The 22,264-nt window shown below is 47.3% G+C and overlaps 1 protein-coding gene across 1 annotated transcript; it reads right to left on the bottom strand.

Moving 5' to 3' along the window:
- Positions 1-5,910: 5,910 nt before the first annotated feature.
- Positions 5,911-21,923, bottom strand: LOC306918516 (collagen alpha-1(XXVII) chain B-like; the record flags this gene model as incomplete). Its single annotated transcript, XM_079531416.1, has 3 exons — positions 5,911-6,006; positions 13,567-14,891; positions 21,862-21,923. Coding segments are annotated over 3 exons (1,453 nt in total), but the record flags the coding sequence as incomplete, so codon positions are not given.
- Positions 21,924-22,264: the final 341 nt, after the last annotated feature.

The following is a 22,264-nucleotide window of genomic DNA, read 5'->3' as shown; positions in this document are numbered from 1 at the left end:
ACCACCAAGGGACCACCAGGGGACCACCAGGGGACCACCAGGGGACCACCCGGGGACCACCAGGGGACCACCCGGGGACCACCCGGGGACCACCAGGGGACCACCAGGGGACCACCCGGGGACCACAAGGGGACCACCAGGGGACCACCCGACGTTGAGATTCTGTAGCGTTTTGGAACGACGGCCCAACTCACCATGCAGGCCAACCGGCTCTAAGAATAGAGAGAGGCCTCGACATCATCAAATACTCTTCCTTCTCCAATAAAATAAACAAACAAGCCAAACGGTGCCTTAAAATAACTGCACTGCATGCTCTGCAGTTCCGTCAGAAGCTCTCCGTTGCAGAATGTCCACCCCCCCCCCCCCCCCTCCCCCCACCCCAAAAGGAGGAAAAGGAGCAACAGGGGATTCAGTCTAGGGAACAGACACACAGAAAGCATTCATTGGGGTTAACATAGGAGGTAAGTCTATCTTAAGTACCCAGTGCCACCAGTTCATTAACATAGGAGGTAAGTCTATCTTAAGTACCCAATAGGAGGTAAGTCTATCTTAAGTATCCAGTGCCACCAGTTCATTCATTGGGGTTAACATAGGAGGTAAGTCTATCTTAAGTACCCAGTGCCACCAGTTCATTAACATAGGAGGTAAGTCTATCTTAAGTATCCAGTGCCACCAGTTCATTAACATAGGAGGTAAGTCTATCTTAAGTACCCAGTGCCACCAGTTCATTAACATAGGAGGTAAGTCTATCTTAAGTACCCAATAGGAGGTAAGTCTATCTTAAGTACCCAGTGCCACCAGTTCATTCATTGGGGTTAACATAGGAGGTAAGTCTATCTTAAGTACCCAGTGCCACCAGTTCATTAACATAGGAGGTAAGTCTATCTTAAGTATCCAGTGCCACCAGTTCATTAACATAGGAGGTAAGTCTATCTTAAGTACCCAGTGCCACCAGTTCATTAACATAGGAGGTAAGTCTATCTTAAGTACCCAGTGCCACCAGTTCATTAACATAGGAGGTAAGTCTATCTTAAGTACCCAATATGAGGTAAGTCTATCTTGTGCCACCAGTTCATTAACATAGGAGGTAAGTCTATCTTAAGTACCCAGTGCCACCAGTTCATTAACATAGGAGGTAAGTCTATCTTAAGTACCCAGTGTCACCAGTTCATTAACATAGGAGGTAAGTCTATCTTAAGTACCCAATAGGAGGTAAGTCTATCTTAAGTACCCAATAGGAGGTAAGTCTATCTTAAGTACCCAATAGGAGGTAAGTCTATCTTAAGTACCCAATAGGAGGTAAGTCTATCTTAAGTACCCAATAGGAGGTAAGTCTATCTTAAGTACCCAATAGGAGGTAAGTCTATCTTAAGTACCCAATAGGAGGTAAGTCTATCTTAAGTACCCAATAGGAGGTAAGTCTAACTTAAGTACCCAATAGGAGGTAAGTCTATCTTAAGTACCCAATAGGAGGTAAGTCTATCTTAAGTACCCAATAGGAGGTAAGTCTATCTTAAGTACCCAATAGGAGGTAAGTCTATCTTAAGTACCCAATAGGAGGTAAGTCTATCTTAAGTACCCAATAGGAGGTAAGTCTAACTTAAGTACCCACTAGGAGGTAAGTCTATCTTAAGTACCCAATAGGAGGTAAGTCTATCTTAAGTACCCACTAGGAGGTAAGTCTATCTTAAGTACCCACTAGGAGGTAAGTCTATCTTAAGTACCCAATAGGAGGTAAGTCTATCTTAAGTACCCAATAGGAGGTAAGTCTATCTTAAGTACCCAATAGGAGGTAAGTCTATCTTAAGTACCCAATAGGAGGTAAGTCTATCTTAAGTACCCAATAGGAGGTAAGTCTATCTTAAGTACCCAATAGGAGGTAAGTCTATCTTAAGTACCCAATAGGAGGTAAGTCTATCTTAAGTACCCAATAGGAGGTAAGTCTATCTTAAGTACCCAATAGGAGGTAAGTCTATCTTGTGCCACCAGTTCATTCGGCGGAAAAGGCCTTTTTTTTCCTCGTTCTTCTTTTCCCCCCTTGGATACGCATACACCATTAAAGGCCTTGGATACGCATACACCATTAAAGGCCTTGGATACGCATACACCATTAAAGGCCTTGGATACGCATACACCATTTCTAAAACAGCGGCCTTATCTTTTTTCATAACGCGTCCCGTTTAATAACTACCGCATGCGTTCAATTATTTTCACATGGAGAGACTGTGTGCATGCGGATTTAGCAGCTTATGGCTTTGGTTCGGTCGCTCCACAGTTTGTTTTAACCCATTTTGACCTGAGATCAGATTCTAAAAATGTCTGTTTGAAAATGACAGTTTTCTGAAAAAGCTATGTATCTATGTCAGTCGATTTTTCAAAAATAGCAGATCTACAAGCTCATAGCGCGCCACCGAGTGGCGCGCTACGAGCTTGTAGATCTGCTATTTTTCAATAGCTAAAGCATAACATAATGCTAACACCAAAAGGGGTTCCCGCCCAAAATGGATTAAAAAATGAACCCTTGGCGAGCCGGGAGGACAAGCCGGGAGGGGGAGGTTGACCCCGAGAATTCGGAGCCAAAGAAAACGGCAAGTCGGGGTGAATGATTCTCAACAATCCAAAGCTGTTATTGAGCTTCATCATCTTCTCAGACCAAACGCACCATATCAAGACCCTGCTGATGTTATTTTAACCCGTTCTGGGCGGGAACCCCTTTTGGTGTTTTAAGCGTTATACTTTAGCTATTGAAAAATAGCAGATCTACAAGCTCATAGCTACGAGCTTGTAGGTCTGCTATTTTTGAAAAGTCGTGAAAATGTGGTGCAAATCTTTGAATATATACTTCCAGAGCGAACATTTTTAACTAAAATATTTGCTTCTGGGGGGGTCTCTGGAACTACATATTTTGAGATGGGGGTCCATGGCCCAATGGAGATAATTCTGGGGGTCCTTGACATGAAAAAGGCTGAGCACAACTGACATAGAAACATGGGTTTTTCAGAAAACTATTAGGATTTAGAAGCCTTTTTTTTATCGCCATCAGTCCAAAATGGGTTAAGAGGACAGCAAGATTAGACCATGACTCACGGCTCCACGCCACCATACCATGACTCACGGCTCCACGCCACCATACCATGACTCACGGCTCCACGCCACCATACCATGACTCACGGCTCCACGCCACCATACCATGACTCACGGCTCCACGCCACCATACCGTGACTCACGGCTCCACGCCACCAGACCATGACTCACGGCTCCACGCCACCATACCATGACTCACGGCTCCACGCCACCATACCATGACTCACGGCTCCACGCCACCATACCATGACTCACGGCTCCACGCCACCATACCATGACTCACGGCTCCACGCCACCATACCATGACCCACGGCTCCACGCCACCATACCATGACTCACGGCTCCACGCCACCATACCATGACCCACGGCTCCACGCCACCATACCATGACTCACGGCTCCACGCCACCAGACCATGACTCACGGCTCCACGCCACCATACCATGACTCACGGCTCCACGCCACCATACCATGACTCACGGCTCCACGCCACCATACCATGACTCACGGCTCCACGCCACCATACCATGACTCACGGCTCCACGCCACCAGACCATGACTCACGGCTCCACGCCACCATACCATGACTCACGGCTCCACGCCACCATACCGTGACTCACGGCTCCACGCCACCATACCATGACTCACGGCTCCACGCCACCATACCATGACTCACGGCTCCACGCCACCATACCATGACTCACGGCTCCACGCCACCATACCATGACTCACGGCTCCACGCCACCAGACCATGACTCACGGCTCCACGCCACCATACCATGACTCAAGCCACCATACCATGACTCAAGCCACCATACCATGACTCACGGCTCCACGCCACCATACCATGACTCACGGCTCCACGCCACCATACCATGACTCACGGCTCCACGCCACCATACCATGACTCACGGCTCCACGCCACCAGACCATGACTCACGGCTCCACGCCACCATACCATGACTCACGGCTCCACGCCACCATACCATGACTCACGGCTCCACGCCACCATACCGTGACTCACGGCTCCACGCCACCAGACCATGACTCACGGCTCCACGCCACCATACCATGACTCACGGCTCCACGCCACCAGACCATGACTCACGGCTCCACGCCACCATACCATGACTCACGGCTCCACGCCACCAGACCATGACTCACGGCTCCACGCCACCATACCATGACTCACGGCTCCACGCCACCATACCATGACTCACGGCTCCACGCCACCATACCATGACTCACGGCTCCACGCCACCATACCATGACTCACGGCTCCACGCCACCATACCATGACTCACGGCTCCACGCCACCATACCATGACTCACGGCTCCACGCCACCATACCATGACCCACGGCTCCACGCCACCATACCATGACTCACGGCTCCACGCCACCATACCATGACTCACGGCTCCACGCCACCATACCATGACTCACGGCTCCACGCCACCATACCATGACTCACGGCTCCACGCCACCATACCGTGACTCACGGCTCCACGCCACCATACCATGACTCACGGCTCCACGCCACCATACCATGACTCACGGCCCACGCCACCATACCATGACTCAAGGCTCCACGCCACCATACCATGACTCACGGCTCCACGCCACCATACCATGACTCACGGCTCCACGCCACCATACCACACGTCATTTATCCAGCCGTATACTTCCATGTACAGACCTGCGGATGAGCTCTTCTGTCACCCGAATCCGCATGTGCATATTTATAATCTGCCCGTCATCCGACCACATTAATTCATTATTCCGACTGTGGCTCAGGAGGTAGAGCAGGTCGTCCAATGATCCATGGGTTGGCAGTTCAAATCCCGGCTCCTCCTGTCTACATGTCGAAGTGTCCTTGGGCAAGACACTGAACCCCAAATTGCTCCCGATGTGCTGGTTGGTGCCTTGCATGGCTTCCGCCGCAATCGGTGTATGAATGTGTGTGTGAATGGGTGAATGTAATGCACAATCTATGTAAAGCACCTTGGATAAAGGCGCTATATAAATGCACCATTTACCATTTTATTCCAAAGGAGTGCATACTTAGTTTAGACTAGTCATTGGTTAGACATGGGTTATGGTTAGGTTTAGGAACGCGCCCAGGGTGCCGGCCCGCGTCCGAAACGGTTGAGAAATGACAGAGTTACCGTGTGGGGGTCCCTCTACTGTACCCTCTACTGTACTGTACCGTCACTGTACTGTACTGGCACACCCAAAATCATCATATATACAGTTAATACGTGCGTGTGTGTTTGTGTGTGTGTTAGGTTGCGCACAGGTGGTGAAAAACAACCATGCTGTTTTCGTGCTCAGACCCAGCCACCCACCCACACACATAGCTCTGTAAGGGAGTGGTTGCACCACTCAAAAAGGACAAAAGTGGAATGAAATATTTATATTACTACAGGTAGTTCTTCTGACCAAGCAATTGGTTGAAATAGGCTCTCCAGCCGTGCTGAAATGAGCATGACGGCACACCTAGCCGTTAATGGATGATTTGAGAACGGATTAACCCATTTTGGGTGGGAACCCCTTTTGGTGGGAACCTCATAGCACCTCATAGCGCGCCACTCGGTGGCGCGCTATGAGCTTGTAGATCTGCTATTTTTCAATAGCTAAAGCATAACATAATGCTTAAAACACCAAAAAAGGGATTCCCGCCCAGATTGGGTTAAATGGACACGGAGGGTTGGGCTGTGTGGAGCTTTAGTGCATAATGCAGAAGGATTGGGGGGAGGGGGGACGGGGGGACGGAATCAAACAGGAATGGAAATATTTGGGGGAGATATCTGCGAGGCTCGACAGGGCTGAGGATGTGCTGCCTGGAGGCGGAGCGTTTCAGAGGCTTACCCGCAGGCCTCTCCTCCCTGGTTGTCCTGGCTTCCCAGGAGGTCCTTGAAGACCCTGCAAAACACAGAGAAGACAGGAGACGTCAAGCTTTCAGCAGAGGAAGTGGGTAAAAAAATCTTTTAGGAGAATGGTGTCGAGAGTTTTTAGAATTGCAGGAAAAGTGGTTTTAAAAGCTTTCAACCGGCCGCCCCGTATTTTGGAAACATTTCCAATACATTTACTTCGACTCCACTACATTTCTCAGAGCAAAAGATTTTACTCCACTACAATTATTTGAAAACTTTAGTTACTAGTTACTTTGGACTGGAGATTTTCATTTTGATTAGAACACATACATTAACCACTTCAACCCTACTATATGCATTTGGGCCATTTGAAAATAGACATTGCTACGCATTGTGAGCTTGTTGAGCTTGTGAGCTTAAAGAGCTTTTGAACTTATGAAATGTGACATTCTGCAATATGAGTACTTTTGCTTTTATATAGTACATTTAAGTAGATTTTGATGACGCTACTTTTGTACTTTTGAGTACATTATGAATACTAGTACTTTTTCCACAACTGCTCTCACTGCATGCTCTCCGTGTCCCTGTGAGGACAGGCTCTCACTGCATGCTCTCCGTGTCCCTGTGAGGACAGGCTCTCACTGCATGCTCTCCGTGTCCCTGTGAGGACAGGCTCATGCTCTCCGTGTCCCTGTGAGGACAGGCTCTTACTGCATGCTCTCCGTGTCCCTGTGAGGACAGGCTCTTACTGCATGCTCTCCGTGTCCCTGTGAGGACATGCTCTCCGTGTCCCTGTGAGGACAGGCTCTCACTGCATGCTCTCCGTGTCCCTGTGAGGACAGGCTCTCCGTGTCCCTGTGAGGACAGGCTCTTACTGCATGCTCTCCGTGTCCCTGTGAGGACAGGCTCTCCGTGTCCCTGTGAGGACAGGCTCTTACTGCATGCTCTCCGTGTCCCTGTGAGGACAGGCTCATGCTCTCCGTGTCCCTGTGAGGACAGGCTCATGCTCTCCGTGTCCCTGTGAGGACAGGCTCTTACTGCATGCTCTCCGTGTCCCTGTGAGGACAGGCTCATGCTCTCCGTGTCCCTGTGAGGACAGGCTCTTACTGCATGCTCTCCGTGTCCCTGTGAGGACAGGCTCATGCTCTCCGTGTCCCTGTGAGGACAGGCTCATGCTCTCCGTGTCCCTGTGAGGACAGGCTCTTACTGCATGCTCTCCGTGTCCCTGTGAGGACAGGCTCTTACTGCATGCTCTCCGTGTCCCTGTGAGGACAGGCTCTTACTGCATGCTCTCCGTGTCCCTGTGAGGACAGGCTCTTACTGCATGCTCTCCGTGTCCCTGTGAGGACAGGCTCTCCGTGTCCATGTGAGGACAGGCTCATGCTCTCCGTGTCCCTGTGAGGACAGGCTCTCCGTGTCCATGTGAGGACAGGCTCATGCTCTCCGTGTCCCTGTGAGGACAGGCTCTCCGTGTCCCTGTGAGGACAGGCTCTCCGTGTCCCTGTGAGGACAGGCTCTTACTGCATGCTCTCCGTGTCCCTGTGAGGACAGGCTCTTACTGCATGCTCTCCGTGTCCCTGTGAGGACAGGCTCTTACTGCATGCTCTCCGTGTCCCTGTGAGGACAGGCTCTTACTGCATGCTCTCCGTGTCCCTGTGAGGACAGGCTCTCCGTGTCCCTGTGAGGACAGGCTCTTACTGCATGCTCTCCGTGTCCCTGTGAGGACAGGCTCTTACTGCATGCTCTCCGTGTCCCTGTGAGGACAGGCTCTTACTGCATGCTCTCCGTGTCCCTGTGAGGACAGGCTCTTACTGCATGCTCTCCGTGTCCCTGTGAGGACATGCTCTCCGTGTCCCTGTGAGGACAGGCTCTCCGTGTCCCTGTGAGGACAGGCTCTTACTGCATGCTCTCCGTGTCCCTGTGAGGACAGGCTCTTACTGCATGCTCTCCGTGTCCCTGTGAGGACAGGCTCTTACTGCATGCTCTCCGTGTCCCTGTGAGGACATGCTCTCCGTGTCCCTGTGAGGACAGGCTCTCCGTGTCCCTGTGAGGACAGGCTCTTACTGCATGCTCTCCGTGTCCCTGTGAGGACAGGCTCTTACTGCATGCTCTCCGTGTCCCTGTGAGGACAGGCTCTTACTGCATGCTCTCCGTGTCCCTGTGAGGACAGGCTCTTACTGCATGCTCTCCGTGTCCCTGTGAGGACATGCTCTCCGTGTCCCTGTGAGGACATGCTCTCCGTGTCCCTGTGAGGACATGCTCTCCGTGTCCCTGTGAGGACACATTTCAGGTCCAGAAACCCCTTCAGAAGCTGCTCTCTGCAAGTCTTACATTGTCGTCCTGGCAGGGAGAGGAGAGCGCTGTTATAGTTCCAACCATAGCAAATCTCAAGTTCCGTACAGGCATGTGGGGCAGCCTTAACCCATTCTGGACTGATGGGGATTAAAAAAAGGCTTCTAAATCCTAAAAAAACATGTTTCTATGTCAGTTGTGCTCAACCTTTTTCATGTCAAGGACCCCCAGAATTATCTCTATTGGGCCACGGACCCCCATCTCAAAATATGTTGTTCCAGGGACCCCCCTGAAGCCAATATTTTAGTTAAAAATGTTCGCTCTGAAATATATATTCAAAGATCTGCGGCCCCTTTTTCACGACTTTTCACTCGGTGCCGCGCTATGAGCTTGTAGATCTGCTAATTTTCAATAGCTAAAGTATAACGGCTATTGCTTAAAATACCAAAAGGGGTTCCCGCCCAAAATGGGTTAAAACAATTTCATAGATGGATTAGCAAAGCTCCAGAGCGGCCAAATCTAACGAGCGGTCCGTTTGGAGAGCCTCAGTTTAGTTGACAGGTTAGCATTGGTTCTAATTTTAGCCATGAATCATAACGTCTAAGAGAGGAGGGACCGTTAGCATTCAAATTGGATTCATCTAGGTATGTGCATGGGTTCTCAAAGTGTGGTCTGGGAACCCCCAGGGGTCCTTGAGAGGGTTCCTATATAGAGCGTCGCAGTCCCGCCCCCTACCATGGACCAGGAAATGAATCCCAATGCATTTTTCCCATAGATATTTCTAAAAGTATTTATTTAAAGACGGTTACGCCGCGGACAAAGCCAACTCGAGTCGTGACAACTCATGACAACACAAACAATATTTTGGACCAAACAAATAATTACAAAGAAGAAAAACAACAAAAAAAGTGTTGTAACCTGCCGTTTTTTTCTTCTTTGCGGCACGCAACTAAGTGTGGATCAGGTGTAGGCTGTCGTCCAGATGAAACGCTATAGTAGCTATGGTACAATGCAGAGGAAACTGTGAGTAAAGCCTGATTTCACATGAAGGACTGATCGAACGTTATTGCTGTTGTTCTCCAATAAACATGGTTTGTTTGTCTTAGTAAACCGAGTGACTGCGGTTGACAAAAAACCAATGGCAAAAAAAATCCATATCTGCTTGGCGAAGTACAACAATGTGCAAATACAGCAGCAAGATTTGTGAGTTTGTATTGCTGTATTGTTGTATTGTGCTTTCTGCTTTGGCAATGTAAACGTATGTTTCCTCATGCCAATAAAGCCCTTTGAATTGAAATTTAATTTAATTGAAAATTGCCTGCAGAGCTCGAGTGGAAAGCCTGTTTGAAGTCTCTCTGTTGAAAATGATAAAAGTGATATTAGGACATAATTTATTTTTTTTAACAGTGGAAAACATTCTATTTCTTGTAGACGTTCAGGGAAATCCTACAGTTCTCATCCTGAATTTGCATATTGACATTGACAAATGGCACAGCAGGGAACTCTCTCTCTCAATTAAGACTCTGTCCTCCATTCTGATAATTGTTTTTTCCTTAGTGGGTTGAATATGATTGTTCTGAAATTGCACATGGGCTTTGATCATTGATTTCCCATGAGCACACACACTTTTGCAGTTTATTAGCATTTTGTTCTGTCTGTCACCCGTTTCGAATGCCATCAATGCATTGAAAGGGAAAACATCACGTTTAACCCATTTAGGAGTTTGTTGGTAAATTTACCGGGTGTTTCCTGGAATATACTCAACCGTATTCCATGCTTTTTGCGTGAAGACAATTTTACTTTTGAAACCTAAAAGACTTGCTCCAAATTGTATAGGGTATTTATTTATACTGTATCTTATTACTGGCCAAATAAAATAAATATGGTTGAAGCATGTTTGTGATGGTAGCCTATAAATATGAGCCGTGGGGTTGGAGTGGTGTAATAGGCTCTCATGTTCAATGGATGCCAACTGCAAGATTTAATGAGACCTTTGAAAACAAGGAAAGGCTCTCTAGTCTGACATCTGGGCACCATGACATCGTAGCATTTAACATGCTGCTGATTATGCTTTCAATGGTCTATCACAAGCTGAGCAGAGGTAGTTATATATACTGTATAGGTCTACGTGTAATTTATATATATATATATATATAAAAAAGGAATATTTCAAATGAATCATACATTGTTAGGGGAAAACCTTCACACACCTAGAAATCAGGCGTATGCACAGGTGCACGTAGGCCAGGGGACATCAATGAAAGCAATAGAATAGTGTATTTGCTCAGTACACATGAGTATTTTCTTATTTAATGAAGCAACGTTTCGGTCCTCCATCCTGAGGAAGGTCCGGAGGGACCGGAACGAAACGTTGCTTCATTAAATAAGAGAATACTCATGTACCGAGCAGATACACAGTGTGCGGGTGTATTCTATTGCCTTCAATGAATCATACATTCAATTTCATCCATGTCTCTATACAAAGCTCAAGCCTGTATCCTCTGTACGTCTGTAGCATTCTGAAAGGAAACGCGATTTCTCCATTTCATGCCACGTGCGCACGTGTGATGCCACGATCAACCTCACGCGTGATGCCACGATCAACCTCACGCGTGATGCCACGATCAACCTCACGCGTGATGCCACGATCAACCTCACGCGTGATGCCACGATCAACCTCACGCGTGATGCCACGATCAACAACACGCGTGATGCCACGATCAACCTCACGCGTGATGCCACGATCAACCTCACGCGTGATGCCACGATCAACCTCACGCGTGATGCCACGATCAACCTCACGCGTGATGCCACGATCAACCTCACGCGTGATGCCACGATCAACAACACGCGTGATGCCACGATCAACCTCACGCGTGATGCCACGATCAACAACACGCGTGATGCCACGATCAACAACACGCGTGATGCCACGATCAACAACACGCGTGATGCCACGATCAACCTCACGCGTGATGCCACGATCAACAACACGCGTGATGCCACGATCAACATCACGCGTGATGCCACGATCAACCTCACGCGTGATGCCACGATCAACCTCACGCGTGATGCCACGATCAACCTCACGCGTGATGCCACGATCAACCTCACGCGTGATGCCACGATCAACCTCACGCGTGATGCCACGATCAACCTCAGCACGCGTGATGCCACGATCAACCTCACGCGTGATGCCACGATCAACCTCACGCGTGATGCCACGATCAACCTCACGCGTGATGCCACGATCAACCTCACGCGTGATGCCACGATCAACCTCACGCGTGATGCCACGATCAACCTCACGTGTGATGCCACGATCAACCTCACGCGTGATGCCACGATCAACCTCACGCGTGATGCCACGATCAACCTCACGTGTGATGCCACGATCAACCTCACGCGTGATGCCACGATCAACCTCACGTGTGATGCCACAATCAACCTCACGCGTGATGCCACGATCAACCTCACGTGTGATGCCACGATCAACCTCACGCGTGATGCCACGATCAACCTCAGCGAGCGCGGAGCTTAAAAGACAAGCTAAACTAAGGCCCTCAGTTGTGGATATAAAGCACTGTATTCATACTGTATTCATACTGTATTGCTTCTGGTTTTTTAGCCTTTGTGGCCTCAACGGCTACTCATTTAGCCCATTCTGGTTTAACTAAGCATTTTCTTATACTTTAGCTGTTGAGAAATAGCAGATCTACAAGCTCATAGCGCGGCACTCGGTGCCGCGCTATGAGCTTGTAGGTCTGCTATTTTTGAAAAAAATCATGAAAATGTGGCACAAATCTTGAATATATTCTTTCAGAGCGAACGTTTTTACTCAAATCTTTGCTTCTGGAGGGGTCCCTGGAACAACATATATTCAGATGGGGGTCGATCGATGGCCAATTACATATAATTGTTGGGGTCCTTGACATGAAATATTGAGCACCACTGATACAGAAACATAAGGTATTTCAGAAAACTGTCAGAATTTAGAAGACTTTTTTTTCTTTTTCGACGTCAGCCCTAAATGGGTTAGAGGTGCTTTCTTTCTGTTCGTTGACCTTTGACCCTGCTCTAAAGGTCCCCCATTGACCTTTGACCCTGCTTTAAAGGTCCCCATTCTTCCGACAGTCACAGACCCTCTTTAGAGGAATCTAACACCGTGCTGCCAGCCGCTGCATTCTGCTCACACCTGGCAACCGCCAACTATGAGCCGCACTATTTCTAACTGGCAACCATGAACTGTGAGGCTAGCTGACACACACACACACACACACACACACACACACACACACACACACACACACACACACACACACACACACACACACACACACACACACACACACACACACACACACACACACACACACACACACACACACACACACACGCACGCCTTCGACACTAGTGGACGCAAAATTAACCACTTTGTTGTAGGTCAAACGGCAAAAATATCTGCTCTACAAGCTCAAAACGCACCTTGTTGCGAGTTTGCGACGCGTTGGGAGAGTCTATTTTGGCCAAATGTTCACGTATCTTCGCCAAATGTTTTTTGTCTATTTTTCCCCCTTTTGAGAAACCTGCCCAGCACGGGGACACTAAGGTGGTTAATGTGAAAGAATCAAGAAGGACCAATAAAAGGTCAATTATCCAGCCGACGCACTTGGGAGAGGAACTCCAGGGGGAAACGTGCAGAATTGGTCAGGTCCTGTGCTGAGAGAGAGAGAGATGTCTGCACTCCACACAGACAGACAGGGGCTCAGCGGAGCGACACCTACCAGCACCACACGGACGGACCAGGACCGCCATGTCATCCACTTCAAAGTGGGTCAGACCAGTCATTTAGCACAGTGGTGCAAAACCAGCTCAGGGCTCAAGAAAAACAAAACAAAAAAAATAGAGAGCGAAGAAACGTCCGAAAGCAAAATATAAATATGTGGGTTGTTAAAAGACATCAATCTGTCACAGGTTAAAAACGCCTTGGTTCATGAAGAAGCCAATCATAATATAAACACATACTGTATAGGCTACTGTACGGTACATGTGGCAGCCGGGCCCAACACACAGAGACTCTCTCACCGTGCTGGACAGCGATGTGTGTGCAGTGCGCACACACACACACACACACACACACACACACACACACACACACACACACACACACACACACACACACACACACACACACACACACACACACACACACACACACACACACACACACACACACAGTGTATTATTTGTATTTAATACTATACTTGTGAGGATATACACACATTCTTCCAGGTAAGGGGTGCATGTCTTCACTCACCGCAGGTCCTGGCTCTCCCTTCAGTCCAGGTGGTCCTGGTCCAGCCAACAGTGAGAACTGGGTCGGTTCCAAGTCAAATGTTTGGAAGCCATCTGTTGCAGCTGGAGTGACCGGAGGAAGCCAGGTGGGTCGGGTCACTCCTAGTCCTGCCTGGGGTTTATTTGGCGCGAGCGTGGTCGGCTCCTTCTTGTGCATAAGGTAGGCTCTCGAAGACCCCCGTTTGGAGGCAGCCGTGGTCCGGAGACGCGGCCTCGCCGTGGTGGTGGGGGCAGGTGAAACCCGGGCGCTCGCCGCAGAGGGCTTCCGGACTTTAGCGCCGCCCGCTTGCCCTTGCAGCAACGTCGTTTTTGGAGTCGGGGGCGTCGCCGCGGCGGTCCGAAGGGACACGGTGACGGTTTGAGTGGCAAACAGACGCGGGCGTTCCAAACCTGGATTGGGCGGAGGCGTCGTAACCGACTTTGGGGTGCGGGACGTCCGGAAGAAAAAGCTTTCGCTCAGCGTTAAAGCAGTCGGAAAAAAGCCCTTAGTCCTGATCCTCCCCTCGGTCCAGGCCACGCTGGGCGTATGGCCCGCTCTGATCCTCCCCTCGGTCCAGGCCACGCTAGGCATATGGCCCGTTTCGGATAAATCCGTCAGTGGCAGCGGAGCGCTACGGGTGACCGTCACGTTTGGGTGTTGTAGGGAGTATAGAGGTAGGAGGGCCGTGAACACGGGCCGATATGTGTCGGCTTCTCTGCAGTGCTTCTTAATGTGATCACAATAGTTCTGAGCTGCCTTGGCAGAGGGGTAAAGGTCAAACTGACAGATGGCGCCCTCGAAGGGCACAGAGTTCTGGTTCATCTTGCCCAGGAGGAACGAGCCCTCCGGGTCCAGGGCCTCCTCTTTAGCGGAACGCAGATCCGCGTACGCGCTCGTCTTTCCGCAGTCGGCGTAAAAGGAAACGTGCGGGCCTCGGATGTCCAGCGCCAGGCTGTGCCACCGGCCGTCGTGGACGTCGTACGCGAAACTCACAGAGTCCCTCTGCCCCACGTGGACCACCACCCGCCCCGGGGTCAACTGCACTCCGAGCTGCAGCTTCTTCCGCTTGGACAGCACCGCGAACAGGTAGGCGCTGTTGACCCGATGGGAGGTCAGGCTGACGACCAGAGAGAGGTTGTTGGCGGCGCCGCCGTAGTATGCGGGCGGGATGACGGAGCGCAGCGGCACCTGGATCCGCGCTCGCTGCGTGAGGATGGCTCCGGACTTGACGGGGATGACGCCGCTGGGGACGGGCGCCCCCCCGGCCCTCCGCCCGCTGAGCCCCAGCTGCCGCAGGACGTCCACATCTATAGGAGACAACGTCAACACGTCAGCAAGGAAACGTGTAGATGTGACTAGATTTGACTGAGAGATTTTTTTTTAATTTTCGTTTTTTTCATGTCATATGAATCATAGCTTGAAATTGACATATTGGTTGTTCAGTTTGACCCACCAGTTTTGGAGATATGGCTTATAGAGTAATGTCTTGCAGAAAACAGTGAGTTGAGAAAACAGGCTTGAAAGGTTCACTTCTGTGGACTCTAACATTACACCTATAGCTACATGTTTAAGCATTTATTTCATATTTACATGTCTTCTGTGGTCTCTAACATTACACCTAGCTACATGTTTAAGCATTTATTTCATATTTACATGTCTTCTGTGGTCTCTAACATTACACCTAGCTACATGTTTAAGCATTCATTTCATATTTACATGTCTTCTGTGGTCTCTAACATTACACCCAGCTACATGTTTAAGCATTTATTTCATATTTACATGTCTTCTGTGGTCTCTAACATTACACCTAGCTACATGTTTAAGCATTTATTTCATATTTACATGTCTTCTGTGGTCTCTAACATTACACCCAGCTACATGTTTAAGCATTCATTTCATATTTACATGTCTTCTGTGGTCTCTAACATTACACCTAGCTACATGTTTAAGCATTTATTTCATATTTACATGTCTTCTGTGGACTCTAACATTACACCTAGCTACATGTTTAAGCATTAATTTCATATTTACATGTCTTCTGTGGTCTCTAACATTACACCTAGCTACATGTTTAAGCATTTATTTCATATTTACATGTCTTCTGTGGACTCTAACATTACACCTAGCAACATGTTTAAGCATTTATTTCATATGTACATGTCTTCTGTGGACTCTAACATTACACCTAGCAACATGTTTAAGCATTTATTTCATATGTACATGTCAATTTCAGCTCCGACACTTATTTCAGACATGCTCTAGTTATGTGAAGAGTCTGCCTGTGCTATAAACTCATTTTGAGAAAAAAAAAGTTTTTCTCCTCTGGTGAAAAGCTGGAGTTTGCGCGATGGCAGTCTCTCAGTCAAATCTGGTCACATGTGTCAGGGCCAGTAGCTGTTGATACGAAATGTGTAACAGTTGAGTGAAGGCCAAACAAACGTCTGAAAAACTAATAACCTGATCTATTCCTCTTGTATTAAAGTGAAGCAACATAGACAATGATACTAAAGGAAAGTATATGTAAAAAAGCAAAGACAAGTCTGACAAAGAAAACCACCAGAATTATCATCCTCATCATCCTCATCATCCTCATCATCATCATCATCATCATCATCATCCAACATTATTGATGGCAACAACTCGCTGAATTACATTAACCCATTTAGGCCTGACGTCGAAATAAAAAGTATTCTGAAAGAATATATATTCAAAGATTTTTCAAAAATAGCAGACCTACAAGCTCGTAGTTCATGCAGAGGTCATCTAAGCTCTAGATTGTGATAGTAATCACTGCTATAGAGCAGTGCTTCCTCCCCACCAGTAGTCCTTAATCCATTTTGGACTGATGTCGATAAAAAAAAAAGTCTTCTAAATCCTAATAGTTTTCTGAAGTGGTGGTCAACCTTTTTCACGTCAAGGACCCCCAGAATTATCTCTATTGGGCCACGGACCCCCATCTCAAAATATGTAGTTCCAGGGACCCCCCCCCCCCCCTAGCCTGGCTAATAAGCCAGACTAATATCACACAACACTGTCGCGGTATATTAGTCTGGGCTGGCTCCACTTGGATTTCATTTCCCGGGGGGCGGGTTCAAACATTTTCTCTTTGACGCAATTGGTCAGAGCTACTGTCAGTCAAAGGTCTCAAGCATTGAACGTCACTGTACCAAAGCCCGCCCATATTGCATACCGCGTCCCGATTGGCCCGACCTGTTCTCGGTTGTAGGAAAGAGGCGTGCTACTGAGCCTCGCCAGACCCTAATCCGCTGGCAGGCACATTTTTTTTTGCCAACGGCTGATTCGGTCTGGTTTACAAGCTCCCGCTTGTAGATCTGCTATTTTTCAATAGCTAAAGTATAACATAATGCTTAGTTAAAACAACAAAAGGGGTTCCCATCCAGAATAGGTTAACACATCCTTGAGAGTTTGTATTAAATTAACAGAGATTTTAATTGCCATTTGGCTAATGTTCTCAGACGGCACATCTCATTCGTCTTAACTGCATTCATATCTTTATATGAAAGTAAAGTGCCATACTGTACACACTCGTACTGTACGTCATTTGAGTTTATCTGGGAAGTAGACCTTAAATCTAAACAGTTCCCACAGAAAAATGTGAGGCATGTATATATACACGCTTTACAATAAACATAACCTTGAAGCCTACAGTGCAACACCGACAGAATAAAGACCATATTTTGTTTCGTCGTATGAGTTACACAAGGTATAATGTTTCACACAGTTACACTTTTGACTGAAACTGTAAATCTGTCTGTTATCATAACACTGCTGCCACAACAAATGAGCAGCAGTGTCAAACAAAGGGCTTTGCGTGTCGAGCAGAAAATAAGAAACCTAATAACTAGATGGGAATGATTTAATAAGTACGAGGACTTCAATCCCGTGGAAATGTCAGCGGACGAGCGCTGGATGACTGGATCAATCCTCTCAGATGTCTGCATTTCATTCGATGTCTAAACAACAAGCCTTTGCCATAATAATACAGCTCAAATATCGATGCTTCTCGGTGTCCTAATGCGAAACAAATGTCCGCGAGGCGGAATTGAGACAGCGAGAACATGAACTGTAGTTCATCAACAGAAAGAAAAGTGTAGCCGCCAGGAAGGGATGGACAGAGAGCATAGTGACAGAACCACACATGGACAGAGAGCATAGTGACAGAACCACACATGGAAGGACAGAGAGCATAGTGACAGAACAATTTACAATTTAGGCATTTAGCAGACGCTCTTAATCCAGAGCGACTTACAATAGGCCACACATGGACAGAGAGCATAGTGACAGAACCACACATGGAAGGACAGAGAGCATAGTGACAGAACCACACATGGACAGAGAGCATAGTGACAGAACCACACATGGACAGAGAGCATAGTGACAGAACCGCACATGGACAGAGAGCATAGTGACAGAACCACACATGGAAGGAGAGCATAGTGACAGAACCACACATGGACAGAGAGCATAGTGACAGAACCACACATGGACAGAGAGCATAGTGACAGAACCACACATGGACAGAGAGCATAGTGACAAAACCACACATGGAAGGACAGAGAGCATAGTGACAGAACCACACATGGACAGAGAGCATAGTGACAGAACCACACATGGACAGAGAGCATAGTGACAGAACCACACATGGACAGAGAGCATAGTGACAGAACCACACATGGAAGGACAGAGAGCATAGTGACAGAACCACACATGGACAGAGAGCATAGTGACAGAACCACACATGGACAGAGAGCATAGTGACAGAACCACACATGGACAGAGAGCATAGTGACAGAACCGCACATGGACAGAGAGCATAGTGACAGAACCACACATGGAAGGAGAACATAGTGACAGAACCACACATGGACAGAGAGCATAGTGACAGAACCACACATGGACAGAGAGCATAGTGACAAAACCACACATGGACAGAGAGCATAGTGACAGAACCACACATGGAAGGACAGAGAGCATAGTGACAGAACCACACATGGAAGGACAGAGAGCATAGTGACAAAACCACACGTGGACAGAGAGCATAGTGACAGAACCACACATGGAAGGATGGAGAGCATAGTGACAGAACCACACATGGAAGGACAGAGAGCATAGTGACAGAACCACACATGGAAGGAGAGCATAGTGAAAGAACCACACATGGACAGAGAGCATAGTGACAGAACCACACATGGAAGGACAGAGAGCATAGTGACAGAACCACACATGGACAGAGAGCATAGTGACAGAACCACACATGGACAGAGAGCATAGTGACAGAACCACACATGGACAGAGAGCATAGTGACAGAACCACACATGGAAGGACAGAGAGCATAGTGACAGAACCACACATGGACAGAGAGCATAGTGACAGAACCACACATGGACAGAGAGCATAGAGACAGAACCGCACATGGACAGAGAGCATAGTGACAGAACCACACATGGAAGGACAGAGAGCATAGTGACAGAAACCACACATGGAAGGACAGAGAGCATAGTGACAGAACCACACATGGAAGGAGAGCATAGTGACAGAACCACACATGGAAGGATGGAGAGCATAGTGACAGAACCACACATGGAAGGATGGAGAGCATAGTGACAGAACCACACATGGAAGGACAGAGAGCATAGTGACAGAACCACACATGGACAGAGAGCATAGTGACAGAACCACACATGGACAGAGAGCATAGAGACAGAACCACACATGGAAGGACAGAGAGCATAGTGACAGAACCACACATGGACAGAGAGCATAGTGACAGAACCACACATGGACAGAGAGCATAGTGACAGAACCACACATGGACAGAGAGCATAGAGACAGAACCACACATGGACAGAGAGCATAGTGACAGAACCACACATGGACAGAGAGCATAGTGACAGAACCACACATGGACAGAGAGCATAGTGACAGAACCACACATGGACAGAGAGCATAGAGACAGAACCACACATGGAAGGACAGAGAGCATAGTGACAGAACCACACATGGAAGGAGAGCATAGTGACAGAACCACACATGGACAGAGAGCATAGTGACAGAACCACACATGGAAGGACAGAGAGCATAGTGACAGAACCACACATGGAAGGACAGAGAGCATAGTGACAGAACCACACATGGAAGGACAGAGAGCATAGTGACAGAACCACACATGGAAAAAGCATCAAGCTGAACCTCAAACAGGAACAAAAACTGCTGGATTCCTCCTCGCTAATATAATGGACTTTCATTGAGAATATTATATTTCACGTTTTGGGCATGATCGTTTTTTGTCACCGATCACTGGATCATTCTTCTGTATTCTAAGGGTTGATCAAAGTTCACGTTGATTCAGAACCAGTGGACCCAGTAAAATGAGTTCAAATGTACACGCTTAAGAGTTAAATTAAAGCTGCAATTCGTAACTGTTACTGTATCTCCTACTTGGTCGATTTATCCAATCAGACCAATTAATTAATCAGTCTGATTAATCGGTCTGTCTTTACAGATAAACAAGCCCAAAGTAACAGCTTGAACAGAACTACAAGCTCACAGTATTAAATATAAGGTATTAAAGTTCAATCTGACTTGCCTAAGCCTGCAGTGCAGACACCCTAGTTACATGTTTACAAATTATTTATTTTTGAGTGGTGTAAACCACTCCTACAACTGGCTTTTGTGTGCAGAAAAAAATGAGCATGGTTGCTATGTTCAAAATAATTTCTGACGTAATTAAATCACACCCGGGTGAACTGGATGACCGTAGCAACCATGCTCATTTTTTCTGCACAAAAAAAGCCAGTTGTGAAATCACATCCGGGTGTGATTTCATTACGTCAGATCAGAGCTGATCAGGCTATATAAAACCTTACACCACTCAGTTCACACGGGTGTGATTTTTTTCAATACAGAATGAGATCACATCAACATCGGTGATATCGGTTATCGGCCATAACAGCAATTCATTATATCAGATATCGATATCGCCCAAAATGTCTCATCGGCACATCCCTAGTTTAAGGACAAATAATGATGTTGTGATCCTACCATGCTCAGCTGCTTGTTATAAAGGATGTGATCCTACCATGCTCAGCTGCTTGTTATAAAGGTTGTGATCCTACCGTGCTCAGCTGATTGTTATAAAGGTTGTGATCCTACCATGCTCAGCTGCTTGTTATAAAGGATGTGATCCTACCATGCTCAGCTGCTTGTTATAAAGGATGTGATCCTACCATGCTCAGCTGCTTGTTATAAAGGATGTGATCCTACAATGCTCAGCTGCTTGTTATAAAGGATGTGATCCTACCATGCTCAGCTGCTTGTTATAAAGGATGTGATCCTACCATGCTCAGCTGCTTGTTATAAAGGATGTGATCCTACCATGCTCAGCTGCTTGTTATAAAGGATGTGATCCTACCATGCTCAGCTGCTTGTTATAAAGGTTGTGATCCTACCGTGCTCAGCTGATCGTTATAAAGGATGTGATCCTACCATGCTCAGCTGCTTGTTATAAAGGATGTGATCCTACCATGCTCAGCTGATCGTTATAAAGGATGTGATCCTACCATGCTCAGCTGCTTGTTATAAAGGATGTGATCCTACCGTGCTCAGCTGCTTGTTATAAAGGTTGTGATCCTACCATGCTCAGCTGCTTGCTATAAAGGATGTGATCCTACCATGCTCAGCTGCTTGTTATAAAGGATGTGATCCTACCATGCTCAGCTGCTTGTTATAAAGGATGTGATCCTACCATGCTCAGCTGCTTGTTATAAAGGATGTGATCCTACCATGCTCAGCTGCTTGTTATAAAGGATGTGATCCTACCATGCTCAGCTGCTTGTTATAAAGGATGTGATCCTACCATGCTCAGCTGCTTGTTATAAAGGATGTGATCCTACCATGCTCAGCTGCTTGTTATAAAGGATGTGATCCTACCGTGCTCAGCTGCTTGTTATAAAGGATGTGATCCTACCATGCTCAGCTGCTTGTTATAAAGGATGTGATCCTACCATGCTCAGCTGCTTGTTATAAAGGATGTGATCCTACCATGCTCAGCTGCTTGTTATAAAGGATGTGATCCTACCATGCTCAGCTGCTTGTTATAAAGGGCGAGATTCATGCTGAAACAACAGGTCTGGGAATGCCCATATATGGACATTTTTTTCGTTTTGTTTTATTTGCGTTTTCGGGCCGGGTAGGGCGTGAAATGTGTGCTAATTTTATTAGCACACATAATTAGCCATTATTCAAAAAGTACTCACCTTCAGTATGTGCTTGTGCAAGTCCCAGACAATATAGTACGGTCCAAAGAATCAGAGCTCTCCTGTTGGAAAGAGATATTGTACAAGAGAAATACAGTCGGTTAAGACAAAATGTACAGATATAACCCTGATCAGTTCAGTGCAAAACTCATAAAAAAACAGAGAGGAAGGTTGGGTGATGTGAACATCACACACACAACAGGTTGGGTGATGTGACCTGACGTCGAAATAAAAAAAATGTCTTTTCTGAAAAAGACATGTTTCTATGTCAGTCTTTCTCAAACGTATTCATGTCAAGGACCCCAAATATATATGACATTGGCCGCCGACCCCCCATCTGAAAATATGTTGTTCCAGGGACCCTCCAGTAGCAAAGATTTGAGTTAATAACTCACTCTGAAAG

Source organism: Electrona antarctica, assembly GCF_951216825.1.
Source record: "Electrona antarctica genome assembly, contig: scaffold_898, whole genome shotgun sequence".
Classification (NCBI taxonomy): Eukaryota; Metazoa; Chordata; class Actinopteri; order Myctophiformes; family Myctophidae; genus Electrona; species Electrona antarctica.
This window is presented reverse-complemented; position numbering and strand designations above follow the sequence as displayed.